Genomic DNA, 24,925 nt, shown 5'->3' with positions numbered 1-24,925 from the left:
ACCGGAGTCCCGGAATATGGCGGAATAACTGTGGTGGCAGTGTTAGCCAATAGGAAAAACTTTGGTAACCGAATTGGCCAATCGTGTTACACAAGAGGGGCTGTTCTAGCCATTCACAGAGACTTGCCAGGGAAAAGGATCCAATGGGAGAAGAGTGTCAATTACCTGGCCCGGGGATTAGGAGGTTTAACCAATGGGAGTAAAGCGGATTACACCTGCAGCCAATCAGGATAGAAAGCGCCAGTGAAGGGCGGCTGTACGGGTCAATAGTGAGTAACTGAGCTGTTATAGGGAGCTGTCAGTGCTGGAATGTGGAGCGGTTACGTTACATTACAGCAGTGACACATACACGGGAGGAGATATTCCTGGAGTTTCTGAGGAATTTCATTACCCGGCATTCCAGAGATAGACTCATAGGTCATTCATTCACCTGTGAAGAGGACAGATATCACACCTCTGTAGCTACGACTACAAGCGGTTTCCTTATAGCCATTTGTGACTCATTGAAATGGGGTTTTGGAGGCGGAAACCGCCTCAAGATAAATGTATATTTTATTTTGCATTTATTCAGGTTTTGCACATGTAAAATACACCCAAAAGATTATATAATATTATAGTACAATCATTTTATACTTTATTAAAACGTTTTGAAAATAGTGTAATATCCTGTGTACACTGACCAGGGGCTGCTCCTACTTGTTGACAGTGTCCAGGATGAGCTCTGCTGGACTTTATTCCCTTGTTTTATTCATCGTTCATTATTAATCTTGCTACTTCTATGTTGTCCCCAATGTTTACACTGATGAGCAGCACATGGTGAGAAGGTCTGCAGTGTGAGTGACAGCTCTTGCCTTAAAGCTACAGATCCTGATATGGTATTATTCACAGGAAAGTATGTGTATACTGTATATACAGATATGTATGTGAGATTATGCATGCTGCAGCAAATTCCTTAATGGGTATCCTCAATTTAGACATTTATGGCATATCCTGTCTGCTCAATGCAGGTCCCAGCTCTGGAACATGTATCTATAGTGAGAAAACGGAGGTCGCTTCTATCAGACATTTATGGAATATCCTCTGAATATGCCATAAATGTTAGGAACCAGGGTAACTAAACTTTTTAAAAACTTTTGACATATCATAGTGACATTACTAAGGACAGAAGTTGTCAAACTAACCTAATCTGTTTTTATGAAGAGGTGAGCAGAAGTCTAGACAGAGGGGCCGCTGTGGATTTAGTGTTTTTGGACTTTGCAAAGGCATTTGACACTGTCCCCCATAGACGCCTAATGGGTAAATTAAGGACTATAGGTTTAGAAAATATAGTTTGTAATTGGATTGAGAATTGGCTCAAGGACCGTATCCAGAGAGTTGTGGTCAATGATTCCTACTCTGAATGGTCATCGGTTATAAGTGGTGCACCCCAGGGTTCAGTGCTGGGACCACTATTATTCAACTTATTTATTAATGATATAGAGGAAGGGATTAATAGCACTATTTCTATTTTTGCAGATGACACCAAGCTATGTAATATAGTTCAGACTATGGAAGATGTTCATGAATTGCAAGCAGATTTAAACAAACTAAGTATTTGGGCATCCACTTGGCAGATGAAGTTTAATGTAGATAAATGTAAAGTTATGCATCTGGGTACCAACAACCTGCATGCATCATATGTCCTAGGGGGAGCTACACTGGGGGAGTCACTAGTTGAGAAGGATCTGGGTGTACTTGTAAATCATAAACTCAATAACAGCATGCAGTGTCAATCAGCTGCTTCAAAGGCCAGCAGGATACTGTTGTGTATTAAAAGAGGCATGGACTCGCGGGACAGGGATGTAATATTACCACTTTACAAAGCATTAGTGAGGCCTCATCTAGAATATGCAGTTCAGTTCTGGGCTCCAGTTCATAGAAAGGATGCCCTGGAGTTGGAAAAAATACAAAGAAGAGCAACGAAGCTAATTAGGGGCATGGAGAATTTAAGTTATGAGGAAAGATTGAAAGAATTAAACCTATTTAGCCTTGAAAAAAGACGACTAAGGGGGGACATGATTAACTTATATAAATATATTAATGGCACATACAAAAAATATGGTGAAATCCTGTTCCTTGTAAAACCCCCTCAAAAAACAAGGGGGCACTCCCTCCGTCTGGAGAAAAAAAGGTTCAAGCTGCAGAGGCGACAAGGCTTCTTTACAGTGAGAACTGTGAATCTATGGAATAGTCACCGCAGGAGCCGTCACAGCACGGACAGGAGATGGCTTTAAAAAAGGGTTAGATAATTTCCTAGAACAAAAAAATATTAGCTCCTATGTGTAGAAATTTTTCCTTCCCTTTTCCCTTCCCTTGGTTGAACTTGATGGACATGTGTCTTTTTTCAGCCGTACTAACTATGTAACTATGTAACTATATTTCAGAAGTTTTGGTCCGAGCACTGAGACCCCCACCGTTTGATAGAAAGAAGCGACAGAAGCGCTCGAGTGAGCGGTGTACGGGCTCATAGACGTTCTATTGCGCCTGTACACCGCTCCAAGGAAAGCCACTCAGAAACTAAGCGGCACAGCAGCTTTGTTCTTGCGATCAGTGGGGGTCTCAGTGTTCGGACCCCCACCGATCAAAACTTCTTACATGTCAAAAGTTTTTTAAAAGTTTAGTTACCCTTTAGCAGACATAGTGCCCCGCGGTTATCCACAGTGCCCCCAGTGCGAGTGCCTGCCACAGTGCCCTTCCCCCGTGGCTACCACAGTACTCCGGAAAATACATAATCACCTACGTGCTCCATACTACTGCTTTCTTTTTCTGGCACAGAAAGCTACAGGTGCACATCTGACGTTCATTCTCCCTCCCTTTAACTAATTTTGGATAAAGCTTCTCCAATGTACACAAGTAAATTCCCTATCTTCATTTTTTTAGAATCCAGAAACCCATTATACCAGAACCTGATAATTACTTACATATATCATAAGGGTATGTTCACACGCTTAAAGGGAAGGTGTCATGATTTTTATTATTATTATTATTATTATTATTATTATTATATTGCTTTAAATAAAATATAGACAAAAATTGTATTTATTAGTGTTGTGACTTTGTACTTTTTACAGTATTCAAACTTTTATTTCTCTATGGGAGCTGCCATTTTTTTTTCATCTCGGTATGTGTCGATTAACGACACATACAGAGATTCTATGCGGCACATACAACCCCATAGAGAATGCGAACGGAAGCCGTTCCGTCGCATGCGCCGCTCCCACACAGACCAAAACGAAGCTTGTTCGTAGAGCGAAATCCGGTGCCATTTTCATGTGGACCGGAAGCCGCTGCCGGACAGTAAGATGACGGCATCCGGCCATATGTTCAACGAAGTGAAGGCGCAAGGAAGAGGAGCGTAGACCAGCGGTGGTGGCGACAGGAGCAGGTAATTTATGTTCGTGTGATACTGTCTGCTGAGCCCTGTATCTAATCCTCCTACCACTGTGCAGTCGCTCTGAAAATGGCAGCACACAGTGTAGGAGGTTTGAAGACATTCAAACCCCTCCTTCTCCTGGCACTAGCCAGAAGAAGGGAGGGGGGATTGTGTGAGGACACTAGAGAGTGTGTCCACCCCAAATTTGCAGCATAAATCAATGAGGTTGCTTTACCACAGTGACCATGCTGCAATTTTGGGATCTGCTCCCTATAGTGGCCAGCACATGGAAATGTTATAAATTAGAATCTAATTTATAATATTTCCTGACTTGTGAAAAATTAAAATAATTAAAACAATGTTTAATTGCTTAAATACTAATTGTTTTACTGAAGAAAAAAAATAAATTCTAGCGACACATTCCCTTTAACCAAAAACATCTGAAAATACGGAGCTGTTTTCAAGGGAAAACAGCTCCTGATTTTTAGCCGTTTTTTTAGCAACTCACATTTTTCGCAGCGTTTTTTTATGGCCATTTTTGGAGCTGTTTTTCTATAGAGTCAATGAAAAACGGCTCAAGAAGTGACATGCACTTCTTTTTCGTGGCCATTTTTTTACATGAGCGTTTTTCAAAACGGCCGCGTAAAAAAACGGGCCCTCGGAACATTGCAATTAATGGGCAGATGTTTGGAGGCGTCCTGCTTCCGATTTTTCGGCCCGAAAAACGGCCGAAAATAAGCCGTGTGAACATACCCTAACTGTTTTCAAGCGCAGCAGAGTTTTAGGGTATGTTCACACGGCGGGGGTCCGTAACGGCTGAATTTACGGGGATGTTTCAGCCTGAAAACATCCCCGTAATTTCAGCCGTACCGGCATGTGCAGGCGCTTGAACGCCGCGTCAATTACGGCCGTAATTAGCGCTGCTATTCATTGGAGTCAATGAATAGCGGCTCCAATTACGGCCAAAGAAGTGACAGGTCACTTCTTCTACGCGGGCGTCTATTTACGCGCCGTCATTTGACAGCGGCGCGTAAATATACGCCTCGTGTGAACAGACAAACGTCTGCCCATTGCTTTCAATGGGCAGATGTTTGTCAGCGCTATTGAGGCGCTATTTTCGGGCGTAATTCGGGGCAAAAACGCCCGATTTACGTCCGTAAATAGGCTGTGTGAACATACCCTTACTGTATAGCACTAGCACAATCTATAGAGTCAATGAAAAACGGCTCCAAAAACATCTCAAGAAGTGACATGCACTTATTTTTCGTGGGTGTCTTTTTACGTGCCCTTTTTTGAAAAAAAATGGCCCGTCGGAACAGAGTGCAGTATTTCCCATTGAAATCAATGAGCAGATGTTTGTAGGTTTTCTGCCTCCGTTTTTTCAGGCGTTTTTCGAGACATAAACGGCCCGAATTACGCCTGAAAACAGTACGTGTGCACATACCCTGAATTTGGATATGTTCTGCTGTCATGATTAATGCCACGAAAAAAAAAACCACAAATTGACCTACAGTGCGTATTCTCAATATGCAGCATGTCAATTTCACTTGTGAAAACGCAGTGGAATTTCTGCTGTGTGTGGTCGCACCTTATTTGAGAATTCTTCATATCTTCATAGTCCATGGCTGTTCCTCTGTGCTGCCATCCACTGGTCTGGGCATGCATGTCCTAAATTAAAGCAGATCTGTCAGCCTAATATGCAGCATATTACAGCTACAGGTCAGTACTCCTATTGGCCAAAACGGAAAGAATACACTGGACTGTACACGGGTGTATTCATGAGGGGAGCACTTCTCTGCGGTGACTGACAGGCTGCTGTGTATACATGTATACACAGCAGCCTGTCAATCACCAGCCTGTAGGGGCGGAGAGAGGCGGGGTAGCGCTCCCATCATGAATATGATGAACTTATAATTTTTAGTCTCGTGTATTATTTCAGTGCTCCTATTAGCCAATTCGCAAACATTTTTAATGCCATTTTGGCTAGCTGTATGACCTGGAGGATACCTTGAAGTAAAGTCCATACCTCCCCAACAGGGTTAGGGGGGAAGACAAGGCCGCTCTTAGGGTATGTCCACACGGCCTATTTTCAGACGTAACTCGGGCGTTTTACGCCTCGAATTACGCGTGAAAAGACGGCTCCATTACGTCTGCAAACATCTGCCCATTGCTTGCAATGGTTTTTACGATGTTCTGTTCCCACGAGGTGTAATTTTATGCGTCGCTGTCAAAAGACAGCGCGTAAAAATACGCCCGCTTCAAAGAAGTGTATGTCACTTCTTGGGACATTTTTGGAGCCGTTTTTCATTGACTCCATTGAAAAACAGCTCCAATAACGTCCGTAAAAGACGACGCGAAAAACGCGAGTACTTGCAAAAACGTCTGAAATTCAGGAGCTGTTTTCGGCCTGAAAACCGCTCCGTAATTTCAGACGTAATTTGCTACTGCGTGTGAACATACCCTTAGACTCCACACCCCAGCGCTAAGCCTAAGCTAAGTCTTTTAGCAGCCCAGATAGTCCAACTTGTCTGTAACAAACATCATGTGATCAACTTATTGTCCAGGGACTCTTCTAACAAAAAGGAATTGTCCAAAAGCAGACTACCCCTTTTAAGTTTTTGTACACACAGGTGTTCTCTTCTTAGAGGAGCCATGATAGATATGTCAGAACCAGTATGATATTTTGTGTAATGGATCCCAATGACTTCTAATGTCTCCTCCAGGTTTCGGTTATTCGCTATTCTGCTTATCATAGAGCATTGGAAACCTGACAGGATGAAAACTAACGTAAGTGTGAATGGAGCATTGAGAAAACAATTCCAAATACGAGCAAACACTATAGTATCGATTATTACAGCAGATACATCTTTTCCATTTTTTCCTGTTTTACAAATGGTAGCAGGGTATAAACTGAAGACTCTTTATTTTATTATAATTTTTTTAATACATTACTAAATACATTCTTATAATTTTTACACATTTTTAAAAAAAAACTTATTCTAAATTTATATGAGATTGTTTACATTTATTTCTTTTGCAATGTTCGTTGCAAAGATACACAACAACCCTGTAAACTTGTATTATAACTGATAAAATGTTTTTGCATATAAAGAAAGTCATGGAGTCATTAAACACTCCCTCTCTAGTTACCAAGTACAAGCGGTAAATAAGAAAGGGTCCGTCCTGCATTCCCACCGTGACCATGATACTCCAAACCTCACTGGTACAACATAAAGACAGTATGCAATTCTTTACTCCAGATGATGAATGAGTCTGCTGATCGACCTCTGTATGCGAAGATGAAGTGGGTAAAGTTTGGGTGAGCACTAATGTGAATTGCATAACCGCCCAAGTGAACAGACACAGTCCCACAACAGTTATAGTCCTGTTGGTTTTCACTGATGGCTCCTTCATTAGTTCTAAAATATCTAGAATATCTGCACCTAAAGCTAGGTACGTCAGAAGTAGCTGAGCGAGCTGGTCCCGGTTCATTTTACCTCTTGGCATCAGCCAACGTCCTATAATCAACACCAAGATTGTTAACTCCTCTGCACTTTGCACATCTGTGGAGATTTCATGGTAAAGCTGGCAAGAGATAATAACATGCATTTTTATTTAGGAAAACAAAGCAAATACGTAATACAAATATACTTATGCAATAGCCAGTAACAGCTTCTAAGGCCCTGTTCACATAGAGTATTTTGCAGGCAGGAAAAATCTGCCTGGAAGATTTTTGACCTGCTTGCACTTTCTTGCCGCGGTTTTCGCAGCGTTTTTCGTGGGCAAAAAATGTTTTCTCTACCTCCCATTGATTTTAATGCGAGGTCAGAGACAGAACCGCGGGAAGAAAGAGCATCCACCACCCATTGAAATCAATGCGTGGCAGTTTCTGGCATTTTTTGGCGCTGATTCCGACACAGTTTCCGCATCAAAATCAGCGCAAAAAAACTCAGTGTGAACAGGGCCTAAGACTGCACCTTCCACCAGGAGACTTCATTTTTTATTGTTAAAGGGGTTGTCTGGGATCAACAGACACGGTCCAAGGGGGAGGAATGCCATAAAATAATAAAATACGCATTACTTACCTGTTAAATCTCCCAGCCGCTGCAGCTACAGCAATGATGTCACATTGACACACGTGACAGCTGCAGCCAACCACTAGCCTCAGTTACTTCCGTGGCCAGGTGTGTCGAAGTGACGTCATCGTTGCAGCACAGTAATCAAAGACTGGCGGCGAGCCTCGGCGCTACAGCGCTGGAGCGGCTGGGGATTTAACAGGGAATTAATGCTTATTTATTATTTTACGTAATTTTCCCCGTTGGTCTGTTTTTTGTTGATCCTGGACAGCCCCTTTAATTCAGAAGCCCTGAGGGTATTAGTGGCTTGATCTCAACCATAAACATTGCCTAATATGAACTGACAAGATTTTTCATTTAAAGAAACTTTTCTGAATATCTTTAAAACACTGCTAGTTTTAGTCTCATGAAGACAACCCCTTTTCAAGTAGAAGCCAGCCCAGTGATTGGTTGATCACTGTGGGTCCCGATTCATAAACCCCAGCAATGAGCTGTTATTGCCAGGGAAAGCTTAACGGGTTAACTAAACTTTTAAAAATCTTCTGACATGTCAGAAGTTCTGACCAGTGGAAGTCCGAGCACTGAGATCCCCACCGATCGTTAAAACGAAGCTGCAGAAGTGATCGAGTGAGCGCTTTGCTGCTTAGTTTCTGCTCTGCTTTTTTCAGAAAGCCGAGTGAGTGGTGTACGGGTTCAATAGAAAGTCTATGAGTCTGTACACAACTCGCGTTACCGTGCTCATCCGAGCGCTTTTCCCTTTTCGGTTTAGCGATCAGTGGGGGTCTCTGTGCTCGGACCCCTACCAATCAAAACTTCTGACATGTCACAATGAAATGTCAAAAGTTTTTAAAAAGTTTAGTTATCCTTTAAATCACCAGCAACTGCTGCAAGGGAAATGTAGTATTGCACAGTGGCCATTGAAATGAATGGCTGACCATGTAATACACTATGTGGCCGAAAGTATGTGGACACCACACCTAATTATTGAGATTAGGTGTTTCAGCTACACCCTTTACAAACCGGTGCATAAAATCAAGCACACAGTAAGACAATCTCCATAGACAAACATTAATAGTAGTATGGGTCATACTAAAGAGCTTAGTGACTTTAAATTGTGATAGGATGCCACCTTTTCCACACGTCAATTTGTAAAATTTCTGATCTGCTAGATCTGCCTCTGTAACCTGTAAGTGATAATATTGTGAAGTGAAAGCATCTAGCAGTAACAACAGCTCAGCCACGAAGCCGGTAGACCACACAAACTCAAAGCAAGGCCACCGGGGGCTGAAACGTGGTGCGTAATAATCACCCATCCTCTGTTGCATCACTCACTACAGAGTGACATATGAACAAGAACTGTACGTTGGGAGCTTCATGAAATGGGTTTCCATGGTTGAGCAGCTGCATACAAGCCTATGATCACCACGTGTAATACCAAAGACCTCATTGAGGTTGACGCATTGCACATGTTCTGGTGAATAGTCACTTTTTTTTTTATTTCTTAACTTGGAGTGCTGCGTTTTTTCTTCTACTTCATTTGTAATGCCATGAAGTGAATGTGAAGGCTTGACAAGCTGAAACGCGTGTCGGGAAGGCACCAGTCGACCATTTAAACACCTTGAATGGATAAGCAACCTTTTATATGTAACGTAAAAAAACCAAGTTTGGTTTATTTAAAACAAATACTGAATTTTTACAAATATTATCCTGTTAGGGATCTGCATACTACTGCTATAGTTTTGTATTGTCCCTGCCATTGCCTGCTGCTGGGTACAGTGGACATTGTTCCATTGATACATTTCTATACCTTGTATACTAACTTGTTTGCCCATACTGGGTCTGGTCAGTGACTGTGTGACTCATCCTTTCTCTATGATTACGTATTTGTGTGTATTCTTTTTTGACTATTGAATAATAAAATGTATATTTTTAATTTGATTATATGATGTGTGATGCTTACTACGCTCTTATAAAGGTTTAATGTTTAAAAGTGTGGCGTGCAATCCAACACAAGAAGGTATCACAAATTTTTTCCTGGCGCAAAGTGGTTTACTCACCCATCCAGGCTCCTGCATTGTTTCCTGTAACAGGAAGCTGAACACTGATCGTTCAGCTTCCTGTTCCCTTCCTGCACTGATCATAGAGATCAGTGCATGGCAAGGAAATAGATGACTGTGCTTGAACAGCTTCATAGTTCTTACTATGGTCGGCATATCGCTTATTTGGTGCTCTGTTTGATCACTACGGGAAGAGCTCATAGAGCCTGTGCGGAAATAGACAGTTATGAGAGTTGTCCATTATTAGTTGTACTGTAAGAACAATTGTTATGTTAATAGACAGCAATATATACCTGCATATACTGATCTATATTTATTTCATCTTCGAATGCATGTTTTAAATGAGATACGTACACTTTCGGTGCATTCTGCATTTGATAGGTTGGTTAGATTCCTTTTATATTCTAGGTTATTGAGTTCCATGACAAAGATAGAAGGAATAATGGTACATAAATATAGAAACACCATTGGAGAAAACCTATAATAACACAGAGAATAGTTTAGTACAGGAATATAAATTAAAAATTTGTTTCAAATTCAAAAATGTAAATATTTTTTTTTTATAGTTTTTAAATACACCACAATTAGAAATGGAAAAATAGGATCCATCTGTTATCGATCACATTTAAGTTATGAACTTACATGTGATCGGTAAGCGCTCGATCACGCAGGACCCGCTGACACTGAACCCATCAGTTCCACTAACCTGATGGATACAGGATTTAGCACTAGATACAGCGGCTCTGTATACAGGATACAAAGCAGCTGTATCTCTAAAAGTAAAAATAATCTTTAATAAAAAGTAATTAAAAACTTGCACCAACATACACTGATACACATTTTTATTTTTTATTTTTTTAAAACTACTTCAAAAGGTGTACATAGCCTTTAGCTTATATGTATAATTCCCTACATATGGCATTCTGTATCCAAAGCACAGAAGAAAAAAAAGAAAGACTCAAATGCTATCACTATTTAAGTATATCTCTGGCGCATGCACATTGGGATCATCAGCAATGTCCCCAAATCTCACACACCTGTTCCTCGCACTACATATGAAAGAAGGGTTGTTTTAGGACATAATGCATCCCCTGAAGAAGCTATCCACGCAAAACGCGTGTCGGGAGCACACCTATAAGCCATGGGTAAGGCATACTTTTAGTAATTTTCTACCTCTTAATCGCTAAAACGTCTTTGACACATATTACTCTTTGTTGGGGATAGATAACTAAGTTCACGCTAAGGGTTTACTTACACCTAGATATACACTAGGTCTTATATGATATGTATGTTAACAATACGGACTTGACCTTCACTAGCCATTGTCTATCTATCAGTGTGATTTTGCACTGGAGTCCTCTCTGCTAATCAATGTTTTTATAGTGTTTTGTCAGTTTTGTATGTTAGCTAATAAAATTTAATATTTTTAGATAGTGACAGCATTTAACTTTTTTCTTCTGTGCTTTGGATATTGATATTTGATGGAGTTGTCTATCTGTTATGTGTGGGGGACCTAATACGAGTGATATCCAGCCGAAACCATGTATGACTTCTATGCCTTCTTTGGGATCTGTATCACACAGACCCTGAATGTGGTGCCCCTAGCCTGCAATGGCCCCATATTGTACCTTCTTGTTCCTCTGATTGTACACGGAGGCACACAGATGTTTTGAGAGCCGTCCGCTTGCTACATGCTACAGGCTTGATAGAGAATTGAATTTTGGACAAAATTTTGACGATACCATCGTGAGAAATTAATCCTAATTGCATTTAATTCTTGGTGACATGGACTGTATAAAATATCTATAGTAAAAATAAATTGAATCTGTCTTTATAACAAGAACCCCGTGCTTATACATAAATTCACGTTTCCTGTGGTCTTTATTACCATTTCCATTCTCCATTTTTCGTCATCTTCAGTGTCACAATTATCTCAAGGAACAAGAGAAGAATTCCGATGCTAAGAATCCAGTAGGTATTATCTTCCATGTATATTATTACTAGAATAACCATGATTGCTCCATGTAGGGCGAATAATAAACGACTGAAGATGGCTGCCAGTATCTTCAAACACTTCATTCCTCTAATTTTACTTGTAATCTATGAAAAAACAAAGCTGTACATCCAGTATATATATATATATATAATCTTCCATAAGTGGTACTATAATACATATAATGTGAATAATATCTGTGCTAGAGGCAATTATTATAGCATAAGATATGAGAAGAATTTACACTTTACTTGGGAGTCATGTTTCTATCTGCAAGCATCAGCATTCAGCTTGACATTATTGGAGACCTGTGTTAATATTGAGTTCAATGTATAACAGTATGCATTTAAAGGGGTTATTCGGACTCTTAAAAAATTCTTACTAATGGAGCGAACGCCCTGAAATAAAAAAACAAGCAGTACTCACCTATTTTTTACAGCGTCAATCCAGCACTGACGCTCCGGCTGCTCTCTGAGTGATTGTCTACATGCGGGCAGCATGTGGTCCCTGCAGCCAGAGTGCTCAGCGGTGACGAATCTATTTCTGGCATCATGCAGGAATGTCCGCATGTAAATAATCACCAGGAGGTCCACCGGAGCGACAGTGCTAGACCACCAGGGAAAAGGATCGGTGAGTACTACTTGTTTTTTTTATTTCAAGACATTTGCAGTCATTAGTAAGAAATTTTAAGAACGCTGATAACCCCTCTAGTGGTGGCTGCAGGTAGTCATCATGTTATCTATGCTGAGGATTTGGAGCTCTGTATCATAAAAATTGAGTCGCGACCACTATAATTATATATTAAGGAATTCAATAATCACTCAATTTTTAAACTATATGGATGAAAAAAACAACATCTGAAATGATTGTGTTCAAGGGTGGACATTCACTTTAAGTGACCCTTAGAACACCAGGAATATTAGGAATTAACCCCTAAGCTAAGTAGTTTTAGAGGTGTTGTTGATCTCTCCTGGATGGCTTGCGCTTTGCTCCAGCTCAAATTTCTGACTGCAGAAGGAGAGTATGATAATTAATTTTCCTGAATTTAACCCCTCCCTGACATTTGGCTTACAGTTACGTCATAGCCAGAAAGGTACGGAGCGGACTCATGGCCTGAGCCTACTCCATGCTCAGCGGGTGTCGGCTGTATGTATGATGTATGTTACAGCCGACACCTCACTGCAACCGCCGCGATCAGAGCTAACTCCGATCCTGGCCATTTAATTACTTAGATGGCGCAATCGATAGAAACCGCAGCATCTAAGCCGTTAGAGGGGGCAGGCCTCTCCGTCAGCTCATTGCCCCCCTGTGACGCGATCACGCGGTGCCAATAATTGTCATCTCAGCATGAGGGCCTAATGAACATTCCCATGTCTGCCATCTTTGTGCAGAGGCAGGGCTTAATATAAATCCATAAAAATCACAAGTATTGCAGTATATTGTGCAAGCAAATGCAAATAATTATTTCCAAATATAAAAAATGTGAAAAAAATACTTTTTCCATTTTCCGTTAAAGTAATGCAAAAAAAATAATAAACATAATTGGTATTGCCGTGTCTGTAAAGGTCTGAACTATTACAATATAACATTATTTAATCTGCACGGTGAACGGTCTAAGACAAAGAGAAACCCCAGAATTGCTGTTTTTTGGTCACCTCATCTCACACAAAATTTTTTATAAAAAATGATCGAAAAATATCACATATCCCAAAATGGCACCAATAAAAACTGCAGCTCATCCCGCAAAGAAAAAAGCCCTCGCACAGCTCCATTGACAGAAAGATAAAGTTATGGCTCTCAGAATATGCCAACAGTTTTTTTTAGTTTTTCTACTAAAACATAAAAAAATATATCAATTGTGTATCATCATAATTGTATTGATCCGCCTGTTGTTTTTACGGCAAAGTGAACGACGGAAAAACAAAAAGAAAAGCAAAGATAAATCTATTTTTTCCCATTCCACTCCACAAAGTTTTGTTTTTTTTCCAATTTCCAAGTTCATTATATGGTACAATAAATGGTGCCATCAATAACTACAACTCGTCCTGAAAAAAACAAGCCCTTATACGGCTATATCGACTGAAAAATAAAAAAGTTATGGCTTTTGGAGTGCAGGGAGGAAAAAACAAAAATGTAAAAACTAAAAATCGCAGCGGCGGCAAGGGGTTAACAGCTTTTCCCAAAGGCAGGTCACACAGTGATGTAATTGGCAGACTCTTGTTTATTTTTGGCCGGAAACAAGCACCTTGTTTAAAAAAGTCCTACGTCTGGTAGTAATCAAGGGGATTATTTTTCGCATACCTCTATTTGCGACGTCTGCATTTAGGGATGTTGCATGGCATTGTCTATGGTATGTGCTGACAAATTAAGCAGATAGATTGTATTGTGCAAAATATTGGTGCCAAGGAAATGACAGTGCACATTAGTTGTTAAAAGAGATTTCCCATTTTAAACATTTATGGCATATCCACGGGATATCCCATAAACTTCTGATAGATGGGAGACCCACCTCTTCGACACTGCCCAGAGATGGAATGTGCTTCTAAGGCTGGGTTCACACGACCTATTTTCAGACGTAATGGAGGCGTTTTACGCCTCGAATTACATCTGAAAAAACAGCTCCATTACGTCGGCAAACATCTGCCCATTACTTTCAATGGGCTTTACGATGTTCTGTGCCGACGACCTGTCATTTTACGCGTCGCTGTCAAAAGACGGCGCGTAAAATAACAGCCTCGTCAAAGAAGTGCAGGACACTTCTTGGGACGTAATTGGAGCCGTTTTTCATTGACTCCAATGAAGAACTGCTCCAAATTACGTCCGTAAAAGACGCCCCGCAAAACGCGAGTACATGCAATTACGTCTGAAATTCAGGAGCTGTTTTCTCCTGAAAACAGCCCCGTAATTTCAGACGTAATTGCAGTTATCGTGTGCACATACCCTAAGGGTATGTTCACACGCAGTGTTTTCAGACGTAATTCGGGCGTTTTACGCCTCGAATTACACCTGAAAAAAACGCCCCTAATACGCCTACAAACATCTGCCCATTGCTTTCAATGGGAATTACGGTGTTCTGTTCCCACGAGCCTTAATTTTACGGCTCGTCAAAAGAAGTGCAGGACACTTCTTGGGACGTTTTTGGAGGCGTTTTTCATTGACTCCATTGATCCATTGAAAAAAGCTACAAAAACGGCCGTAAAAAACGCCATGAAAATCGCGAGTGGCACAAAAGACGTCTCAAAATCAGGAGCAGTTTTCCCTTGAAAACAGCTCTGTATTTTCAGACGTTTTGTTTAAGCGTGTGAACATACCCTAAACTCTAAGGGTATGTGCACACGGCAGCGTCCGATACGGCTGAAATTACGGAGCTGTTTTCAGGAGAAAACAGCTCCGTAATTTCAGACGTAATTGCTCGTCCTCGCATTTTGCGAGGCGTCATTGACGGCCGTAATTTAGAGCTGTTCTTCATTGAATTCAATGAAAAACGGCTCAAATTACGTCCAAAGAAGTGTCCTGCATATAATGTATATAAGTGTCCTGCACTTCTTTGACGAGGCAGTCATTTTACGCGTCGTCGTTTGACAGCTGTCAAACGACGACGCGTAAATTACAGGTCATCGGCACAGTACGTCGGCAAACCCATTCAAATGAATGGGCAGATGTTTGCCGACGTATTGGAGCCGTATTTTCAGGCATAAATCGAGGCATAATACGCCTCGTTTATGCCTGAAAATAGGTCTTGTGAACCCAGCCTTATAGTGCTTGGAAAAATAACCTATAAAATTTTAATGAAAGTTGATTTAGGGTCTGTTCACATCTGCGTCGGAGGATACGTTTGCGGCGTCCTTTGCAGATTCGGTAATTTTTGCTGGACAAATTAGGGCAGCATGCAGCGCTATTTTGTCCTGCAAAATGACGGAAACCTAACGTACCCATTAAAGTCAATGGCTTGTGTTGGACACTGTTCATTTCTGTCATTCTACGCATCTGGCACTTCCGTGTTTCCCATTATTCTTTTCATTTGGGGGAACAGAATAACGGAAATTATAGCACAGATGTGAACATGTGAACAGAGCCTAAAAAAGTTACCTGAAGTCCACGAATCTGCAAGGTCCACAAGTTTATTCTATGCCTTGATCCACTTCACTTGTTCTTTAATGTTTGCACGGTTTTTTAATTGCGACCTAATTTCATGCACAGCTAGAAGGTGTGAGCGTAATACACCAACTGCTATATGCTTGTGGTAACCATAAACATAACACTACCCCAAACACTCCTTCTATGGCTCATATCCAATCCTGATCCGGGCACACATGCATGAATCCTCCAGTATAAAATATTTGGCATATTATATACATACCTCCAAATATTTAAACCTGGCAAACCAGAATGAAACCGAGCTTCTTTCTAAATCGTCAAAACTTCTCACAATCTTCCATGAAAAACCTAAATTGAGCCCAGAATAACAGAATTACTCGTTTGCCCGATAACAGTCTGCCTCTCCCAAAGTCTGTAGCTCAACACTTCAGAAGAAAATGTAAGACCTAAATCACTTATATATTTTGCAAGAATCCAGTGCAAACATAATAGTGGCATACACTGCCTGTATAAGGCTGTATTCACACTTACATCATGTTTTTTGTTTATAATAAAAAAAATGACTCATATCCGGATCTGTTGCCCAACGGAAACTACTGGCGCCCAATGGATACTATGGGTGCCCGAAGGAGCTTATTGACTTCCAATGGAACAGAATACTGTCTTAGACCGCAGAACATACTTACACCACCAACTTTCTGTGTAGGACCCATGTATGTAAACCACATAGCCAAGTAAAGGTATGCACAATATATTTGCCTATGGTATATGTGGGAAAAAACTATTGTAAAAATACCACACAAATATTTAGCATGGCGTATAAAGGAACAACACGTGACATGGTACATGGTAATTCTAATCATCAGCGTCGGTGTGCATCTTTGAAAGTGTCTTGTGGCCCCGGCTGTTCTTGTCCTAAGAGAGGAGACGGTGAAGAATGGGACTCTAAGGCTGCGTTCACACAACCTATTTTCAGGCGTAATGGAGGCGTTTTACGTCTCGAATTACGCCTGAAAACATGGCACCAATACGTCGGCAAACATCTGCCCATTCATTGCAATGGGTTTGCCGACGTACTGTGCCGACGACCTGTCATTTTACGCGTCGCTGTCAAAAGACGGCGCGTAAAATAACAGCCTCGTCAAAGAAGTGCAGGACACTTCTTGGGACGTAATTGGAGCCGTTTTTCATTGAATCCAATGAAGAACAGCTCCAAATTACGTCCGAAATGGACGCCCCCGCAAAACGCGAGTACGAGCAATTACGTCTGAAATTCAGGAGCTGTTTTCTCCTGAAAACAGCTCTGTAATTTCAGACGTAAATGCAGTTATCGTGTGCACATACCCTAAGGGTATGTTCACACGACAGCGTCCGTAACGGCTGAAATTACGGGGATGTTTCCGCCTGAAAACATCCCCGTAATTTCAGCCGTAACGGCATGTGCAGGCGCTTGAACGCCGCGTCCATTACGGACGTAATTGGCGCTGCTATTCATTGGAGTCAATGACTAACGGCTCCAATTACGCCCCAAGAAGTGACAGGTCACTTCTTTGACGCGGGCGTCTATTTAAGCGCCGTCATTTGACAGCGGCGCGTAAATATACGCCTCGTGTGAACAGACAAACATCTGCCCATTGCTTTCAATGGGCAGATGTTTGTCAACGCTATTGAGACGCTATTTTCGGACGTAATTCGGGGCAAAAACGCCCGAATTACGTCAGTAATTAGTGCGTGTGAACATACCCTAATACTAAAGAGCACAACAGAATGGTATGGTTTCAGCGTTGGTTGGGGAATCATGGTAAGATAATTCCTAGGGTATTGAGACATGATTTATATTATATTTATAATAACAGAACCTACTCAAAGCTTACTATGGCAGCATGGGGTTACTGTTCAATAGGAAGCATCGTACCAGCCATCAGACAATGCTCAAACATCTCACTCACTGATGTTCTTGAGATACATCCTGGGTTAGCTAGATACAAAGGAGCGTAGTTCACAAAGGCAGATAAAGCCTGAATGTGGTTCCCCTCCTGGACAGGCTGGGGAATTAAATTAGCAAATAGGTGAAACAAATATGTTAGTATCATGGATGGGACAATTAATGAGATGACCAGTTCTATCAATACTATCAATGAAAAGTTGACCAAGTTAGAAAAGTTACTCTAAAATATAATGGCTCTTTATTATCTGTTAACATTAGAGGGTGTACCTTGTGCTGTTATAGGTCAAGAACGCTGGTTTGGGCTGACATAACCCCATAGAGGCACACAGGTAAAGGAATTGCAGCAAAAAGCTAGAGATATATCCAAGGAGGGATGGAATTCCCTTTCTTGGATAAGATCTATTGGTGTTTAGTTTAATAATATGCTTTCTGACTTGCTAAAACCCATGGTGGTAGTGATGGGACTGATTTTAGTGCTCTTAATTGCCTGGAAATTATTAATGTGTTGTATTTCTTGTTGCATTAAAGATGTGGATACCTCCATTCCCTAGGTATTATGACATAACAGCTACTGATTTGATCATCTCACAGCCCAGCTCAACTAGCTGCCTCTCCTGAAGACCCCTCCGCTTCGTTTGAGAGTTGGGTGGAGGACATCATCTTTGAGAAGAGGGTCCCACAGATACACCCTAGTAGATTGAACACCACTCGTAAAGAAGAGTCAATGCTCTGAGAGTGATTTCACTGTGGATTACTTTGGGTGGTCTTTGTATTATGATGCATCTCTGGCCGGCTGTTGTCATTTATTCAGATAGATACGAGTATATGTGTATGTACTTTCAATAAACTCAATAAGGATGTGTGGATGAGTAGATGAAATGGCTACTGTGACCCATCCAAGAATGTCCAACATCTCATGGTCTATGCACCTTATCTGTATACTCTGTGAAGTACGGGTAGTCTAAGGGGCCATTTCTGGATAGTTAGAATAGAAAATTAATTAGTGAAATGCATTATACATGTAGCATCCATGGCAGCGGACTGTCGGTATTACTTACCCCCCGGCAGCCGCAGCCATGGATCTATGAGCGCTGGCTCGCATCTCCTCCCCAGGAGATGCCAGCGCTCACTTCCGCTCCGGTCCGCTGTGTCCTGTAGGATGTGCGTGCACGCTCATGCCCGGGCTTAAAGGGCCAGCACACACATGGGAATTATTACTAATTAGCCCATGATCACCCTGGACTATAAGAAGGGTCCTGCCCCTTTGCTCATTGCCTGAGCGTTGTTATGTTTTCCTATGTTAGTCTTGCAAATGGTCCCTTAGTGTTATCCTGTTCCCGTTGTTTCCCGTGCCCTGCTATCTGTGCCCTGTATCCCGTGCTATTTGTTCCTGTGCCTTAAACCTGTTGGAGTCACCGGTTCCACCTGCTGTGTTACACCACGCCTGGTGTCTGCTGCCAAGGTCCCATCTGTGCCTAGTCATTGTTACTGTCTGAACCACTACAGGTACCCTTGTGCTTGGACTATTTATATATTGACTTGGCACTCTGTTGGCCAGCTGCTATCCCGCTACAGTAGTACGGCCCAGTGGGTCCACATACCCACAGATCGTGACAATACACATATGCGTGATAATGAAATGATGAAAAAGGTGAGAAATGTGAAAGAAATCAACTAACTCCACCTCCTGCTTAAGCAATTAATAATAATATAAATTTGGACCAACTGTTTCACAGTAATTTGTATGTGTGTGTGTGTGTGTGTGCGTGTATCCATAAGTGTGTATTAGTATTTTAGGATTCCATTTAGAGGACCAGTTACTTAGTTTATAATAGAAGCCCTGCAGTCATAACGAAAATTCCAGTCTCATGCCTGCACAAAACGATTGTTAAAATGTACCCGTCACTAAGGGTTAAAAAGAATGGAATGTTTCTTGGGATGGTTATTAAAAAAAAAGTAGAAGAATAGAGATTACACTTGACAAACCCTAGCTCTGAAATTTTTCATACATGATCGGCCAATTGCTATTCAGGAAAATAACTTTTCTCTCAAATAGTGTCTGTTTATTTTGGCTTTAGACAGTAAAGGCGTATTTGATGCACTGCCCAAAAACAGGATCTAAGGGGGAGCAAGCAGCAACACTTCATCCCTTTACAACGGCCCTTACTCCTATGCCGCTGCACCAGTTCACGTTACAAATTACCCTGGAATGTTTTTTTCCCCACATATGGGGCCATGGATGAGGGCAGCGATCTTAAACAGGAGTAAAGACCAAACTAAGCATCAGAGATAAGGGAGAATTGCAGCACTTTGCAGATATAGTGCGAAATCATGTGTACTGTAGGCACAGTTAAGACTACTACTTCCATTCAGACGTTGCGGTGCAGTTCACACCGAATTGAAAAACTGCCTGCATTTTGACTGCGATTTGGTGCGTTTTTCAATGCGGTTGCATTTTTTTTACCACAATTGCATTGAAAAACACACCAAATCACAGTAAAAATCTCAGTTACCTCCTGCATAAAAAAAACACACAGAAAAGTCATGCGGAAAGTGTTCTCCGGTTCAAATTTCAATTCTGCAGCATGTCAATTTATGCTGCGTAATTTGTGCAGAAATGCTGTGTTTTTGGCCCATAGACTTGAATGGGGAAAACAAATTCTGTACTAAAATACGCAAGTTGAGTTTTGTACTGTATCTACGTAGTGAAAACCGCTAGAAATCTGCAGGTGCACATGCATTTTGCTATAATCAATCCCTGACACTAAATCCGCAAGTAAAAACTACAGCGTTTCCACAGCAATATGCGCAGCAAAAACACACTACCTGGTGGTTGCTTTCTTTGACAGATTTACCAGTGTTTTTTTTAAGATTCTGCTGCAGATTTTCTGTTGCAGAAAATCTGCAACGTATCCTATGTGTGGGAACATACCCATATCCATTCTTCCATCCTTCACTCTGCTACATACTGTATATTCGATAGATGCAACAAAATGTCTAATTGTATCGCACAAAGAAGTCAATGTAAATCTTACCTTCTGGTGATCTGCAGGGTCTGTTTCCAGGTTCTAACTTTTCCTCAGTGCACTTCAATTGTTAATATGCTCCAGCCCACTGGGTCAATGGAGCCAACAAATAAAGACACATTTCCAGCACAAAACACACCCTGCAGCGTGATAATAAGCTGGAGAGATCACATGTCATCAAGCCTCTTCCTGTTCATTTAGTAAAATGTTCTATTAATATTTCAAAGTAGACAAGATCTAAAACTTTTTTCCAGATGAGGTGGGTTGTTAGATTTCTGGCAAAGTTCTACCAAATGAGATGTGTCAGACTGTTGTTATATTATCAAATTCTCCATGAATAGTCTTCTCCAGAATGTCCCGTCTTCTCTTCATCTTCAGGCTTCTTAATAACAAGTTTATGATGTCTATGAGTACACGCAAAGCAATCCTTCATCGGACGCCATCAAAAATGAGATTTTTGTCCACTTACCAAATGATCGTAGCCCTCTAGATCCTTCCAACTCTAATTCTTCTTCTTAAACTTTTTCAAGCAGGCAAGTCCTGTCTAGGTTTCCTTTATCTGTTTGTTACTAAATGTCTGCACTGCGAAAAGAGCGCCCCAGCAATGTGCTTACACTTTCCCCCTCCCCAGGCTGGTTTCAGATTGAACAGATGTTCCTTGTTGAATAGTCTTACTATCACACTCAAGGTTAACAGAAAACATCAAGCCTCCTACACACAGAATTTTTCTGGCAATTTAAACTGCATCAAAAAAGTTTCTAAAACCACTAGTGTTATTAAAATATAATATGCATTTTTTAAGGTGTTTTTTTTTAGTGGCGTTTTTCATTTGGTGTCATTTTGTGCATGCTTTTTTTCTGGCGCTTTTGAAGTCCTATAGAGAAGACTTTGGGGGAAAAAAACACCACAGACTACAAAATTGTGTCAAAAACGTCACAAAGCAAAATGCAGTTGTATGTAGTGAATTTTATATTTTAATATAGACTTTAATGTAGCATCTGGCTGCACTAAAAAAATGTAACAAATACTCTGCAAAAAATCCCACGAAAAACGTACCAAAATGCCGCAAAACGCTGTGTGTGAATCCAGCCCAATGCAGTAAAAATCATTTTTAAGTATTCATGTAAAGCAACTTTTAATATACTATTAGTGGCCATTGCATAGAGGTACAGTGATGCTTTCTCTCTCATCACGAAATAGATTAGTATAGAGACACAGTACCAAACAAGACAGAGAAAGGTAGCACTTGCACAGAAAATGTGTAATTAAGATATGTGATATCGACTTTATGTTTTAGCAATAGAGATAACCTGAATTATTAATACAACAAATAGGTCTGTTAATGTAGGATCTTTAAATTGTTTTGTATTTGCAGAAATGATTGAGTATTGAGTTTGCTGATCTCTGCAGTCATTGTGATAAGAAACTTCTAAGTACAGCCGAGCCCTTTCTCCTCAAAGATGTGACTCCGCTCACTTTGTCCCCTTTTCTGCTGTTGGCAGGTTAGCAAGAAAAGGGGCAGAAGGAGTGGAGTAACACATGACTAAATTGAGTTTTTGTTTGTGGTCTGCTATCATTGAGACACATTGGGCTGCATACACAAAATATTTTACTTTTTAAATTAAAGGATTGTAAATACATAGGCTCCAAGCAAATTATGATTATAGGCTGGGTAAAGTAAGGACAACCGACTTCCCCCCATAATTAGCATAAAGACTGCTCCATAACACTTAGAATCATACCGAAGAATTAGAGCTCGTAGTAAGAATATATACAAAAATATAATAGTTTTATTACACAAATATAACATACATTTAAAAAATTTGGGACTCTAGTAAACACACTGCGGTATTGAGGAGCACAACTCAGAAAATGCTTGGTTAAAACGGAAATGGATAGACTGCAGACCTCACAGACTGCCTATCAAGAGTATGTAGATTATCTTAGCCACACTGGGTTCAAAAAACTGAAACACCCTAATGTCCTCCAAAGCCCCTATATGTAAACATCTAATGAAGGTGGGGGGGAGGCAGAGGGAGTAAACAGTAACAATCGTAGGCTGTAAAGCATGCAATCTTACCCATTATGTGTACTGAAGATGTTTGCAGATCTGTGTTGGCTCAACCACAGGGACCCCAACGCGCGTTTCGCCGTTAGCTGCTTCCTCAGGGGGTGTCAAATTAAATTAAAGGATACCTACCAGGAGAAAATGTAAAAAAAAAAAAAAAGCCTCCTTAGTGTTTAACAAAATATTAAAGACATTTTTATTATCTTACTTCTATACTGAAGAATGAGCGCAGTTTGCAGGCCCAAAACCAATAGTTTCATAATAAGCATCCGATAGCGCAACGGTTCCCAACTTCTTTTGCCTCACGAGCCACTGTTAAATATGACCTGCGGTGTTGAGCTCCGCTAGATATCAAAAGAGTAGAAGTTATTCGAGTCATATGACGTCTACTCTAATGGTAATTGCCAGGTATATGATTTTGACCCTAGTGCCAAGTTGAAGTACTGTAATATCACTGGTGCCACTACGTCACATGGGCATTGCTAGGGTCTTAAAAGATCAGGGGCACAAGCCCCAAGACATATGTTTACCCCCACCAAAAAAAAGATATAGATGGGACCCTTGCGTAGGCCGGCGTGATCCAGTGACGTCACCGCATCAGCTTGCACAGGGATCCTGTCCCAGCGTATTATAGGCTGGTGGAAGGGGCTGACTGGCAAATTTTAGCCTGGGGGGCAAGCATACTGCACTGGCCCATAAGTAGCAGCCTATACTTAATCTGTTTACCTCCACCTGCCGTATAAAGGTTTCACTGATGGTTTCTGGGTCCCCTGATGCTTCTTTTCTTTTATAATCCAGTGCCATTGAGTATCGTCCATATCAATCCCACGTTACGACAGCGTGATGTGACATTGTTATAGATGACAGACATGACCCCAGATTATAAATAAAGGAGTATTAGGGGACCCAGAAAACCATCAGTGGTGGAACAGCCAAGAAACAGCAACGTAAGTGTATCATATGACAAGATTTATCAAAAAAGAAATACAGAAAACCCTTCAACTATTGCATTTCTCTAGGGTCCTTTTACACGGCCCAACAAGGGCCATGAAAATGAGCGCTGATCCATGAAATGGCTCGTTGATCTGCGCTCTTTTGCTCCTTTCACAAGGAGCTATGATCGGTAATGTATGGGGACGAGCAATGGTCACTACGATTGTTCGTCCCCATACATTTCCATCATGTCTGTGGCACGTCTCCCTGTTTACACAGGAAGATGTGCTGGCGACCTTTTTTTTTTTAATATAACAGTATATCAGTGTGTTTGGTGCAACTTTGTAATTACAGTTAACTACAAATTATTTTTACTATTTGAGATAAAGCTGCTTTGTATCCTGTATACAAAGCAGCTGTATCTAGTGCTGAAACCTGAATCCGTCAGGTCAGTGTGACTAACAGGCTCAGCGACAGCGGGTCCGGCGTGTCTGACACGCTGGATCCACCTGTAATCTATCACATCTAAGTTATAAACTGTCAGCACCCACTGACACTGAACCTGTCAGTCCCGTGAACCTGACACATACAGGATTCAGTGAATCCTGAATACAAAGCAGCTCTATCTCAAAAAGTAAAAATACATTTTAATAAAATGTTATTAGAAAGTTGCGCCAAACACGCTGATAGACATTTTTATATAACAAAAAATTTCTCAAAAGGTGTACATAGTCTTAAAACAGAATTCCCTCAACTCAAACATAACATTTACAGTTAAGTCCCCACTCCCCAAAACATAATATTTACAGTTAAGTCCCCCCTCCCCACACATAACATTACAGTTCCCTGGTAGAAGTTGCAGGTAGGAGGGGAGGATGCTGTGTGTCACTGCTCCCCTCCAGCCCTTTCTACTTCCTCTGTCCTCCCTGCCTGCTTGGGCACTAGATAGTGCTGTGCAGCAAAATGCAGGGTCCCATATTTTATTGCAGCCTGGTCGGAGGAGCTGTGATTCTTCTGCGCAGAGTAAGACCCGGGCAGCTGCATTACACATCAGAAGTGACGTCATATAATGCAGCCACCCGGGCGGAGGTCACATGTTCTGTGCAGGAGAATCATAGTGATTCTCTCCAACACTCCCCTGCGCTGCTCTTATCTCCCCGAGGACCTAAATTGTAAGAGAACCGGCCCGGGGGGAACATGCTGCCCTGCCCCTAGTGACTCGCAGAGCAGGGAGCTCAGCTGATAGCTCCCTGCTCCACCACAGAATTCAATTCCTGAGGATGCAGATACAATTACATGTGGCAGTCCCTGGGG

The 24,925-nt window shown here is 41.2% G+C and overlaps 1 protein-coding gene across 4 annotated transcripts; it reads right to left on the bottom strand.

Annotated features, from left to right (window-relative positions):
* Positions 1-6,332: 6,332 nt before the first annotated feature.
* On the bottom strand, positions 6,333-21,233 carry LOC142662730 (transmembrane protein 26-like). Of its 4 annotated transcripts, none has more exons than XM_075840952.1 (5): positions 20,620-21,233; positions 15,899-15,984; positions 11,434-11,661; positions 9,900-10,023; positions 6,333-6,997 (listed from the first exon to the last, which is right to left on the bottom strand). In XM_075840952.1, exons 3-5 carry the CDS (start codon positions 11,622-11,624, stop codon positions 6,407-6,409), a joined length of 906 nt encoding a protein of 301 aa, XP_075697067.1. In that variant the 5' UTR covers positions 11,625-11,661; positions 15,899-15,984; positions 20,620-21,233; the 3' UTR covers positions 6,333-6,406. The 4 variants fall into 4 exon arrangements, with proteins under 4 accessions (XP_075697067.1, XP_075697065.1, XP_075697066.1 ...); XM_075840950.1 differs by having other exon boundaries at positions 11,434-11,645; XM_075840951.1 differs by having other exon boundaries at positions 11,434-11,645; positions 21,080-21,233.
* Between the last annotated feature and the right edge of the window lie 3,692 nt (positions 21,234-24,925).

Source organism: Rhinoderma darwinii, chromosome 10 (assembly GCF_050947455.1).
Source record: "Rhinoderma darwinii isolate aRhiDar2 chromosome 10, aRhiDar2.hap1, whole genome shotgun sequence".
NCBI lineage: Eukaryota > Metazoa > Chordata > Amphibia > Anura > Rhinodermatidae > Rhinoderma > Rhinoderma darwinii.
Note: the sequence above shows the minus strand (reverse complement) of the source record. Positions and strands in the feature narration are given on the sequence as shown.